We start from the raw sequence: 13,693 nt of genomic DNA, 5'->3' as shown, positions 1-13,693 counted from the left end.
GTTCAATCAATACGGACGCCAGCAACATAGTGGTTGGGACAGTATTACAGCAGAGCAAAGGCAACACAGTTTCACCAATTCATTTATTCTCCAAAATACTGTATACAGCATGAAGAAATATTCCACTTTTGATAGAGAGCTTCTGATGGTGTACGAGGCCATCAAACATTTCCACACTGACTTCATTCTTACTGATCACAAACAGCTGGCGGATGCCTTCTGCAACCCGCCAGAGGATCCTTCCCCTGACGTTTCTGCCACTTCAACCAGGTTGATCAATTTACTATGGACGTACGCTACATCAAAGGCACAGAGAACATCCCTGCTGATTTCTTCTTGCAGATCAATGCTGTTGCAATTATTGTCAATTTATCCAAGCTCGTCACTCTACAGGCTTCAGACGAGGACACTCAGCTTCTGCTCACAGACCTGCAGTCTTCGTTCATGTTTACAAAGGCTAAATTCCCTGGCATTTAAGATGATGTGTGATGCAACTCTTCTATGGGCTCTCTGTGACATTTTACTCCTGCCCACATTACACCGACAGGTTTTCAACACCTTGCATAATCTCGCCCACCCCGGCATCAGAGCCACCACTCACCTCGTCACCAAGTGTTTTGTGTGGAAAGATATGAAATGGCACTGTCAAACATGGGCATGCAGCTGCATTTACTGTCAACGAAACAAAATAGCACGTCACACCTCTCCACCACTCGACAAGTTTGTCATACCTAAGGGACATTTCCGTCCTGTACATATCGACCTTATCGTGCCTGTGTCGGAGGGCCACAGGTATATCCTGTTCACAATAGACCGAATATCTTGTTGGGTGGAAGCCGTCCCCTTACCCAATATCACAGCAGAACCTGTGGCCAAAGGATTTGTTTCTTCTTGGATCACTTTGGTTTGGCTGTCCATCACAACCGACCAGGGTTGACAGTTCGAATCTGCAGTTTTTACCATTCTCTGTAATCTTTGCGGTATTAAAAAGATCCATAGGACAGCCTACTACCTTCAAAGCAACTGATTGGTGGAACGATGCCACCGCACCCTTGAAACTGCACTCAGTTGCCATGAGTGTCTCTGGTTCAAGGCACTTCCTTGGGTGTTGCTGGGCCTATGCTCTACATTTAAACCAAATTTACACAGGATGATTCCCGAATTCGTTTTCAGCAAAAACCTGGTTTTACCTGGGGAACTAATTCTTCCCCAAGATCTTAGGGATTCCCCCTCCTTCCCAGACTTTATTGGAAGGATGCGTGCACACTTTAGAAACACCCAGCTACACCCACCTGTCAGCCATTCCCCACCTGACACTTACATGCCGAGCTCTTGCTCACACGTCATGCTCAGGGACAACTGTCAGACAACCCTTACAACTTCCTTACCTCGGCCCCTTAGAAATACCCCAGAGGGGCCAGACGACATTTGAAATTATGATAAAAGATTGGCTGCAAACCGTTTCTCTACACCGGCTCAAACCTGCCTTCGTAGATTCTGACACCCCTCTGCCATCCCAGTCAGACTGCCTGAGCACATGTTCTTTTGACGAACCCGCTAATGAGTCCGTTCAACTTGCAGTTGGCTTTTCTCTGTCCAACGATTCACCACCATAGTTCAAGGGTTCCACAGGCATGTCTTCATCATCCCCATTCACAAGACATTTTAGGTACTAGAGGCGCAGACACCACATCCTTCATTTTGCTCTGCAATGTACCACCTGACTGTGTCAACGAGGTGTTTATTATGGTGTCAGATAATCGTGTGCTTGTACTGCTCACCAACAGCACAGACCCGACCCTCACCAAGGAACTGAACATCAAGATAGTGCACAACTTGTCCCTCCTACAAGAGTGCGACCCGCCATGTATTTGAGCTTTCATTTCTTCGGACGGCTCAATCTGCATTCGATGAAGGCACATTCACATGCCGCCTCCTCTCCCATACCTCCACACCTTTGCTGCCTCGCACCACTCACGCCGACACTGAGATCCATACCCCCCCCCCCCCCCCTCAGGTCTCATAGGCCGTACTTCGTACAGCATGGGCGGGTGCTGTGTGGTGTCGATAGGTCACATCGACCACACAATTACAAATTACAACATTTGGAATATTAACTGCTCTGATGAGTTTCCATTTTTAATTCAGTCTGCCCTTGTACTTCATCGAGTGTTCATGTGTATCAGTCTTTATGGTAAAATATATGTATATAGGAAACTTGGGAACTGTTTATTACGTATATTATGATCCGTATCCAGAATCCCATAAGTGCATTGGGCAGTCCACTGTTAAATGCAGAGGAGAGAGTGGATGGGTGGAAAAAGTACACCCAAGGTCTCTATGACACAATAGAAAAAGAAATTTGATTTGATATGGAAAACAGAGGGGATCCAGTATTATGAATCAGGATTTTAAAAAAAGGTTTGGATGACCTGAGATTAAATATGGTAGAATGGATATATAACATTCCATAAGAATTTCTAAGATCAGTGCAGGATGTGGCAATCAAATGACGATTCAAATTGGTGTGTATAATCTACAAAACAGGTGCAATACCATCAGACTTTTGTAAAAATATCATCCATTCAGTAGCAAAGATAACAAGAGCAGATAACAGATAAGTGCAAGAACTATCCCATGATCAGTTTAACAGCTCATGCATTCAAGTTGCTGACAAGTATAATATTCATAAGAATGTAAAAGAAAACTGAGGAACTGTTACATAACAATTAGTTTGGCTTTGGGAAAGATAAAGGCACCAGAGAGGTATATCTAACATTGTAGTTGATAATGGAAGCTAGACTGAAGAAAAATGAAGACATATTCTTAGGATTTGCCAGAAAAAGCATCTGACAATGTTAAATGGTCCAAATTGTTCAGAAATCTGAGAAAAATAGGAGTAAGTTATAAACAAAGGTGAGTAACATAAATACCAACACATAAAAGAACCAAGATGGAACAATAAGATTGGAAGGCCAAAAGAAGTCTGCTGGTATCAAAAGTCCTTAATTTGAGAAAGAAATTTCTGAGAATGTATGTGTGGACCAAAGCATTGGATAATAATAGGGATACAGTCTTTCATCCATACTGTTCAATATATGCATCAAAGAAGCAAAGACAGAAATAAAAGAAAAGTTCAATAGTTGGATTATAGTTCATAGTGAAGAACATCAATGATAAGATTCACTGATGATATTGTTATCCTCAGTAATTATGAAGAAGAACTACAAGATCTGTTGAATGGAATGAACATTCTAATGAGTTTAGAATATGGAGCGACCACAAACTAAAAAAAGATGAACATTATGAGAAGTAGCAGAAATCAGAAAATCAGAAACTTAACATAAAAATAGGTGATCTCAAAGTAGAGAAATTTAAAGAATTCTGCTACCTGCTAAGCAAAATAATTCATGACAGATGAATAAAGGAAAACATATAAAAGGGACTAACACTGGCAAAGATGACATTCCTGGCTAAAAGAAGTCTGCTGGTATCAAACATGTCCTTAATTTGAGGAAGAAATTTCTGAAAATGTATGTCTGGACCAAAGCATTGGATGGTAGTGAATCATCGGCTGTAGGAAAACTGGAACAGAAGAGAATCAAACCATACAAGATGTGTACTACAGAAGAATGTTGAAAATTAGGTGGACTGGTAAGGAATGAGGAGTTTCTACTCATAATTAGCAAAGAAAGGAATATATGGAAAACACTGATGAGAAGTGATAGGATGATAAAACATGATGAGATAACAGGAAATATCTTCTACAGTATCAGAGGGAGCTGTAGAGCATAAAAACTGTAGAGAAGGTAGAGATTGGACTATATCCACAAATAATTGATGACACGGGATGGGGAAAAACTAAACAGCTTAAGTGCCATGTGGGTTGCTTCCTTTTGACACAGTTGTCTATTAACATGTAACACAGGTAGGGTTCAAATTTATTTTAGTGTAATTTTTGTGAATTTTAGTCTATATTTGGTTGGCACTATGTGCCATTTTAGGCTCTCCAGCTTTCTCAAAAAGGGTTGCAGGAGTCTCCAGTTTTGCTTCCATTAATGATCCTTATAGCTCTCTTTTGGAATCTGAAAGTGCTAAAGGCAGCTGCAGAATTATCACAGAACATCAAACTATATCTCAGGTACAAAAATTATTGCACATAAATGGCTTAGCCACAGCCTAAAGGAAAATTTCCCAAATGAATTTCCACTCAGCAGCAGAGAGTGCTCTGATTTGAAACTCCCTAGCAGATTGAAACTGTGTGTCAGATTGGGACTCCCAAACCTGGGACCTTTGCCACTCACAGTTAAGTGCTCCACTGACTGAGCTATCCAAGCAAGACTAAGAAAATTTCTGTGAAGTATGGAAGGTGGGACAAGAGGTATGGGCAGAAGTGGATCTATGAGTGCAGGTCTTGATTCATGCTTTTATAGCTCAGCTGGTAGAGGTTTTGATCCTGAAAGGCAAAGGTTTCAGGTTTCGCTTCTGGTCTGGCACACAGTTTTAATCTACCACAAAGTTTCAAATCAGTGCAAACTCTGCTTCAGGCTAAAAATTCATTCTGGAAATAATCCACTAGGCTGTGGCTAAGCCATTTTACTGCAATATCCTTTCTTCCAAAACTGCTAGAAATTTCACTATAGATTTTTCTTGTACATAACAAGCAATACATTTCACCAAGAAACATATTTTCAAGCATGCCATCTTTTGACTGTATAAAGGTCTACCCACAACTGTTTTGTCCCATTGCACCAATTCTACGCATGCGGTTATTTGCTATTGAGGCAATGAAGGTCACTAACAAAAAATTCCAACTTACTTGTAAAGCACTAGAGATCTGTGGGCAACACTGTATGGACCTTGAAGTGGTAGATATATATCCCAGTACCGGCCATTCAAATCAGAAAAGGTTTGTTCTTCACGCCACATATTATGTTTTCCACTAAGATCTCCAACACCATATGTATCTTGGCTTGCAGAACCTAAAGTGAAATGTTATAACAGATTGATAGTAAAAATGTGATATTATATTAGGGATATGTTTTACCCACTGACTGTAATTAGATTTTTTTTAAATAAGTTATAATGTAAGTAAACTGAAGAAATGATACTCCTTATAGAAGCATGGAGAAGTTTAACCAGAAAAATATGAAATGATGTGCCAAAGGTGTGCACCATCTCGAAAAATTAACTGTTCACTCTATTATAAGGTGCTATTGTGCTGCACTGTTTGTTAATAATTTCCTCTTGACAAAATTTTTCTCTACTGCAAATTCTAACATAAATATTTAGGTTCCTCTCATAATATTACACTCAGCACCAAACTGCTTACATGATACTAAAAAAAAGCATTCTTTAAAATATCATTACTCTTTCAAACCTGAGATTTTTCAGCCCTCTGTTTTTCATACAGCCATTTTTAATTTGGTTACTAAGCTTATTACAAAACATATGTATACGGAGATAGATGAGCAAATATGTTTGTACACAATTGTCCCTTTCATTCAATTTGAAGAACAGATCAAAACTGAGATTTAAAAATGATGAATGTTCTGTCATGAGGAGATATTCAAGTAGTAAAAATTGCATGCTGTAAGGCAATTTATTGGTCAGCATGTGGTAGCTATGAAGAAAGAAAAATGACAATTACCAGGCGTACCGGAATAGAATGAGCGTTTTGTTTGTGAAAATGAAACACTAATTTTGAATTGAAACGTAAAACATTTTATTCAACGTGCGTACTATTGCTTTCTATACATTTTGTCAATTTGTCGACACAACGGCAATAGAAATGTTTGTCTTTTGAAGCAAACCAACCAGACATCCAATTTTCGACTTCTTTGTAGGAATCGAAATGTTCCTCAGCCAATGCGTGTCCCATTGATGAAAACAAATGGTAGTCAGAAGGGGCCAAGTCTGGTGAATATGGCAGGTGGGGTAGCAGCTCCCAGCCAAGTGTTTTGATTGTACCCTGAACCAGTTTTGCTTTGTGTGCAGGTGCATTGTCGTGTAAAAAAATTACTTTACCATGTCCTCTGGCTCATTCTGGTCTTTTTTTTGATCAATGGATAGTTCAAATTGGTCATTTTTTGTCTGTAGTGATTAGTATTCACAGATTCACTGGATTTTAGAAGCTCAAAATACACCACACCTTTCTGATCCCACCAAACACAGAGCATTGTCTTCTTGTCGAATCGATCTGGTTTTGCAGTCAATGTTGATGGTTGTCCTGGATTAACCCATGATTTTTCCCATGTAGGATTCTTAAAATAAATCCATTTTTCATTGCCAGTAACAATTCGATGCAAAATTGATATTCTTTCATGTCTTTGAAGCAAAATTTGACAAATGGTTTTTCGGTTTTCCATCTGTCTTTCATTCAATTCATGCGGCAACCATTTTCCACACTTTTGGATCTTTCCCATAGCTTTCTAACGGTCACAAATTGTTTGTTGTGCAACATTTAGCATCACTGCCATTTGCTTCTGACTCAAAGTATCATCTTCATCCAATATTTCTTGCAATTCGGCATCTTAGAAATTTTTTGGTGGTCTTTCACGTTCTTCATTTCTTACATCAAAATCATTATTTCTGAACCATTGAAACCATCTTTTGCATGTTGCTTCTGATAGAGCATGATCACCATATGCCTCGACAAGCATTCGATGCGACTCTGCAGCACTTTTTTCAAATGAAAACAAAAAATTAATGCTTTCCGCAAATCATCACTTTCCGGTACAAAGTTCGACATCGTTAACACGATGAAAACATACGATGTTGTTTGATCAATGACTTGATGTATACTAAATATCTTTGACAGATGTCATACCAACCAAACAAACAAAAAATTAAGGGTCGTTCACAACAAATGTTCCCTATCGACACATTTGTATCTTAACGCTCATTTCATACCAGTATACCTGCTACATACATGTATAAAGATTATGATGCAGAATTGCTGGTACTGCTGACAGACACTTTTTAGCACTTTTGTAGATATTAGTTCCTGTCTCGAGGCATAATGTGGTGAGGGACAGGAAAGTGTAAATATGAAGAGCATGTCACTTGGACCCCAGAATGATTGGGACCCAAACCATCTGTTGTAACATTCCACATGGGAATAATATATCTAAAAACAAAGATGATATGACTTACCAAATGAAAGCGCTGGCATGTTGATAGATACACAAACAAACACAAACATACACGCAAAATTCAAGCTATCGCAACCAACGGTTTCTTCATCAAGAAAGAGGGAAGGAGAGGGAAAGGCAAAAGGATGTGGGTTTTAAGGGAGAGGGTAAGGAGTCATTACAATGCCGGGAGCAGAAAGACTTACCTTAGGGAGAAAAAAGGGCAGGTATACACTCGCATACACACACACATATCCATCCGCACATACACACTCACAAGCAGACATTCGTAAACCAAATGTCTGTGGTTTACAAATGTCTGCCTGTGACTGTGTATGTGTGGATGGATATGTCTGTGTGTGTGGGCGAGTGTTTACCTGTCCTTTTTCCCCCTAAGGTAAGTCTTTCCGCTCCCGGGATTGGAATGACTCCTTACCCTCTCCCTTAAAACCCACATCCATCCATCTTTACCACTCCTTCCCTCTTTCCTGATGAAGCAACTGTTGGTTGTGAAAGCTTGAATTTTGTGTGTATCTTTGTGTTTGTTTGTGTATCTATCAACCTGCCAGCGCTTTCATTTGGTAAGTCACATCATCATATATAGAAACTTCCACATGGGAAAAATATATTAAAAACAAAGATTCCAAGGCTTACCAAGCGGGAAAGCGCCAGTAGACAGGCACAATAAAATAACACACAAACACACACACAAAATTACGAGCTTTTGCAACCGGCGGTTGCTTCGTCAGGAAAGAGGGGAGGAAAAGGAAAGATGAAAGGATGTGGGTTTTAAGGGAGAGGGTAAGGTGTCATTCCAATCCCGAGAGCGGAAAGACTTACCTTAGGGGGTTAAAAGGATAGGTGTATACTCGCACACACACACACATATCCATCCATACATATACAGACACAAGCAGACATATTTAAAGACAAAGAGTTTGGGCAGAGATGTCAGTCGATGCGGAAGAGCAGAGGCAAAGCCTTAAAATATGTCTGCTTGTGTCTGTATATGTATGGATGGATATGTGTGTGTGTGTGTGTGTGTGTGTGTGTGTGTGTGTGTGTGTGTGTGTGTGTGTGAGTATATACCTATCCTTTTTCAACCTAAGGTAAGTCTTTCCGCTCCTGGGATTGGAATGACTCCTTACCCTCCCCCTTAAAACCCACATCCTTTCATCTTTCCTCCACCTTCCCTCTTTCCTGATGAAACAACCACCGGTTGCAAAAGCTCAAAATTTTGTGTGTGTGTTTGTGTGTTTCTTTATTGTGCCTGTCTACCGGCGCTTTCCCTATTCCACGTGGGAAAAATATATCTAAAAGCAAAGATGATGTTACTTACAAAACAGAAGCTCTGGCAGGTCAATAGACGCACAAACAAACACAAACATACACACAAAATTCAAGCTTTCCCATTCAACGGTTGCTTCTTCAGGAAAGAGGGAAGCAGAGGGAAAGACAAAAGGATGTGGGTTTTAAGGTAGAAGGTAAGGTGTCATTCCAATCCCGGGAGCAGAAAGACTTACCTTAAGGGGAAAAAAGGGCAGGTATACACTTGCACACACACACATATCCATCCGCACATACACAGACACAAGCAGACATTTGTAAAGGCAAAGAGTTTGGGCAGAGATGTCAGTCGAGGCGGTGGGCAGAGATGTCACTGGAGGCAGAAGTACAGAGGCAAAGATGTTGTTGAAAGACAGGTGAGGTATGAGCGGCAGCAACTTGAAATTAGCGGTGTTTGAGACCTGGTGGATAACGAGAAGAGAGGATATACTGATGGGCAAGTTCCCATCTCCAGATTCTGACATGTTGGTGTTAGTGGGAACTTTCCAGATAACCCAGACGGTGTAACACTGTGCCAACATGTGCTGGCCGTGCACCAAGGCATATTTAGCCACAGGGTGATCCTCATTACCAACAAACACTGTCTGCCTGTGTCCATTCATGCGAATGGACAGTTTGTTGCTGGTCCTTGCCACATAGAAAGCTTCACAGTGTAGGCAAGTCAGTTGGTAAATCACGTGGGTACTTTCACACGTGGCTTTGCCTTTGATCGTGTACACCTTCCGGGTTACAGGACTGGAGTAGGTGATGGTGGGAGGGTGCATGGGACAGGTTTTACACTGGGGGCGCTTACACAAGGGTAGGAGCCAGAGGGCAGGGAAGGTGGTTTGGGGATTTCATAGGGATGAACGAAGAGGTTACGAAGGTTAGGTGGACGGTGGAAAGACACTCTTGGTGGAGTGGGGAAGATTTCATGAAGGATGGATCTCATTTCAGGGCAGGATTTGAGGAAGTCATATCCCTGCTGGAGAGCCACATTCAGAGTCTGATCCAATCCCGGAAAGTATCCTGTCACAAGTAGGACACTTTTGTGGTTCTTCTGTGGGAGGTTCCGGGTTTGAGGGGATGAAGAAGTGGCTCTGGTTAATTGCTTCTGTACCAGGTTGGGTGGGTAGTTGCGGGATGCGAAAGCTGTTTTCAGGTTGTTGGTGTAATGGTTCAGGGATTCCAGACTGGAGCAGATTCGTTTGCCATGAAGGCCTAGGCTGTAGGGAAGGGACCGTTTGATGTGGAATGGGTGGCAGCTGTCATAATGGAGATACTGTTGCTTGTTGGTGGGTTTGATGTGGACAGACGTGTGAAGCTGGCCATTGGACAGATGGAGGTCAACGTCAAGGAAAGTGGCATGGGATTTGGAGTAGGTCCAGTTGAATCTGATGGAACCAAAGGAGTTGAGATTGGAGGGGAAATTCTGGAGTTCTTCTTCACTGTGAGTCCAGATCATGAAGATGTCATCAATAAATCTGTACTAAACTTTGGGTTGGCAGGCCTGGGTAACCAAGAAGGCTTCCTCTAAGCAACCCATGAATAGGCTGGCGTACGAGGGGGCCATCCTGGTACCCATGGCTGTTCCCATTAATTGTTGGTATGTCTGGCCTTCAAAAGTGAAGAAGTTGTGTGTCAGGATGAAGCTGGCTAAGGTAATGAGGAAAGAGGTTTTAGGTACGGTGGCAGGTGATCGGCGTGAAAGGAAGTGCTCCATCACAGTGAGGCCCTGGACATGCAGAATATTTGTGTATAAGGAAGTGGCATCAATGGTTACAAGGATGGTTTCCAGGGTTAACAGATTGGGTAAGGATTCCAGGTGTTCGAGAAAGTGGTTGGTGTCTTTGATGAAGGATGGGAGACTGCATGTAATGGGTTGAAGGTGTTGATCTATGTAGGCAGAGATACATTCTGTGGGGGCTTGGTAACCAGCTACAATGGGGCGGCTGGGATTATTGGGTTTGTGAATTTTAGGAAGAAGGTAGAAGGTAGTGGTATGGGGTGTCGGTGGGGTCAGGAGGTTGATGGAGTCAGGTGAAAGATTTTGTAGGGGGCCTAAGGTTCTGAGGATTCCTTGAAGCTCCGCCTGGACATCAGGAGTGGGATTACCTTGGCAAACTTAGTATGTGGTGTTGTCTGAAAGCTGACGCAGTCCCTCAGCCACATACTCCCGACGTTCAAGTACCACGGTCGTGGAACCCTTGTCCGCTGGAAGAATGACAATGGATCGGTCAGCCTTCAGATCACGGATAGCTTGGGCTTCAGCAGTGGTGATGTTGGGAGTAGGATTAAGGTTTTTTAAGAGGGATTGAGAGGCAAGGCTGGTATTCCTGGAAGGTTTGGAGAGGGTGATTTTGAGGAAGAGGAGGTGGGTCCCGCTGTGACGGAGGACGGAACTGTTCCAGGCAGGGTTCAATTTGGATAGTGTCTTGGGGAGTTGGATCATTAGGAGTAGAATTAGGATCATTTTTCTTTGTGGCAAAGTGATATTTCCAGCAGAGAGTGGGAGTGTAGGACAGTTCTTTGGATACTTCCCACTAACACCAACCTATCAGAACTCGGGAGATGGGAACTTGCTCATCAGTATATCCTCTCCTCTCGTTATCCACCAGGCCTCAACCTCTGCTAATTTCAAGTTGCCGCCGCTCATATCTCACCTGTCTTTCAACAACATCTTTGCCTCTGTACTTCCGCCTCGACTGATATCTCTGCCCAAACTCCTTGCCTTCACAAATGTCTGCTTGTGTCTGTGTATGTGCGGATGGATATCAGTGTGTGTGCGAGTGTATGCCTGTCCTTTTTTCCCGCTAAGGTAAGTCTTTCCGCTCCCAGGATTGGAATGACTCCTTACCCTCTCCCTTAAAACCCACATCCTTTCGTCTTTCCCTCTCCTTCCCTCTTTCCTGAAGAAGCAACCGCTGGTGCCAAAAGGTTGAATTTTGTGTGTATGTTTGTGTGTCTATTGACCTGCCAGCGCTTTTGTTTGGCAAGTCACATCATCTTTGTTTGTGTATATCTAAAAACAAATTTGATGTGACTTACCAATCAAAAGAGCTGGCAGGTCAATAGACACTCAAACAATCACAAACATACACACAAAATTCAAGCTTTTTGCACCAATGGTTGCTTCTTCAGGAAAGAGGGAAGGAGAGGGAAAGACGAAAGGATGTGGGTTTTAAGGGAGAGGGTAAGGAGTCATTCCAATCCTGGGAGCGGAAAGACTTACCTTAGCGGGAAAAAAGGACAGGCATACACTCGCACACACACTGATATCCATCCGCACATACACAGACACAAGCAGACATTTGTGAAGGCAAAGAGTTTGGGCAGAGATATCAGTCGAGGCGGAAGTACAGAGGCAAAGATGTTGTTGAAAGACAGGTGAGATATGAGCGGCGGCAACTTGAAATTAGCAGAGGTTGAGGCCTGGTGGATAACGAGAGGAGAGGATATACTGATGAGCAAGTTCCCATCTCCCGAGTTCTGATAGGTTGGTGTTAGTGGGAAGTATCCAGAGAACTGTCCTACACTCCTACTCTCTGCTGGAAATATCACTTTGCCACAAAGAAAAATGATCCTAATTCTACTCCTAATGATCCAACTCCCCAAGACACTATCCAAATTGAACCCTGCCTGGAACAGTTCCATCCTCCGTCACAGCGGGACCCACCTCCTCTTCCTCAAAATCACCCTCTCCAAACCTTCCAGGAATACCAGCCTTGCCTCTCAATCCCTCTTAAAAAAACCTTAATCCTACTCCCAACATCACCACTGCTGAAGCCCAAGCTATCCGTGATCTGAAGGCTGACCGATCCATTGTCATTCTTCCAGCGGACAAGGGTTCCACGACCGTGGTACTTGAACGTCGGGAGTATGTGGCTGAGGGACTGCGTCAGCTTTCAGACAACACCACATACTAAGTTTGCCAAGGTAATCCCACTCCTGATGTCCAGGCGGAGCTTCAAGGAATCCTCAGAACCTTAGGCCCCCTACAAAACCTTTCACCTGACTCCATCAACCTCCTGACCCCACCGACACCCCATACCCCTACCTTCTACCTTCTTCCTAAAATTCACAAACCCAATAATCCCAGCCGCCCCATTGTAGCTGGTTACCAAGCCCCCACAGAATGTATCTCTGCCTACATAGATCAACACCTTCAACCCATTACATGCAGTCTCCCATCCTTCATCAAAGACACCAACCACTTTCTCGAACACCTGGAATCCTTACCCAATCTGTTAACCCTGGAAACCATCCTTGTAACCATTGATGCCACTTCCTTATACACAAATATTCTGCATGTCCAGGGCCTCACTGTGATGGAGCACTTCCTTTCACGCCGATCACCTGCCACCGTACCTAAAACCTCTTTCCTCATTACCTTAGCCAGCTTCATCCTGACACACAACTTCTTCACTTTTGAAGGCCAGACATACCAACAATTAATGGGAACAGCCATGGGTACCAGGATGGCCCCCTCGTACGCCAGCCTATTCATGGGTTGCTTAGAGGAAGCCTTCTTGGTTACCCAGGCCTGCCAACCCAAAGTTTAGTACAGATTTATTGATGACATCTTCATGATCTGGACTCACAGTGAAGAAGAACTCCAGAATTTCCCCTCCAATCTCAACTCCTTTGGTTCCATCAGATTCAACTGGACCTACTCCAAATCCCATGCCACTTTCCTTGACGTTGACCTCCATCTGTCCAATGGCCAGCTTCACACGTCTGTCCACATCAAACCCACCAACAAGCAACAGTATCTCCATTATGACAGCTGCCACCCATTCCACATCAAACGGTCCCTTCCCTACAGCCTAGGCCTTCATGGCAAACGAATCTGCTCCAGTCTGGAATCCCTGAACCATTACACCAACAACCTGAAAACAGCTTTCGCATCCCGCAACTACCCACCCAACCTGGTACAGAAGCAATTAACCAGAGCCACTTCTTCATCCCCTCAAACCCGGAACCTCCCACAGAAGAACCACAAAAGTGTCCTACTTGTGACAGGATACTTTCCGGGATTGGATCAGACTCTGAATGTGGCTCTCCAGCAGGGATATGACTTCCTCAAATCCTGCCCTGAAATGAGATCCATCCTTTATGAAATCTTCCCCACTCCACCAAGAGTGTCTTTCCACCGTCCACCTAACCTTCGTAACCTCTTCGTTCATCCCTATGAAATCCCCAAACCACCTTCCCTGCTCTCTGGCTCCTACCCT

The 13,693-nt window shown here is 43.1% G+C and overlaps 1 protein-coding gene across 1 annotated transcript in view; it reads right to left on the bottom strand.

Moving 5' to 3' along the window:
- LOC126356110 (uncharacterized) overlaps positions 1-13,693 on the bottom strand; it is a 221,942-nt gene that overhangs the window by 114,646 nt on the left and 93,603 nt on the right. The window contains exon 7 of the mRNA XM_050006811.1: positions 4,820-4,982. Within this exon, the coding sequence (XP_049862768.1) occupies positions 4,820-4,982 (163 nt within the window). The remainder of the gene's footprint in view (positions 1-4,819; positions 4,983-13,693) is intronic.

This window comes from Schistocerca gregaria, chromosome 3 (assembly GCF_023897955.1).
Source record: "Schistocerca gregaria isolate iqSchGreg1 chromosome 3, iqSchGreg1.2, whole genome shotgun sequence".
NCBI classification, from domain to species: Eukaryota; Metazoa; Arthropoda; class Insecta; order Orthoptera; family Acrididae; genus Schistocerca; species Schistocerca gregaria.
This window is presented reverse-complemented; position numbering and strand designations above follow the sequence as displayed.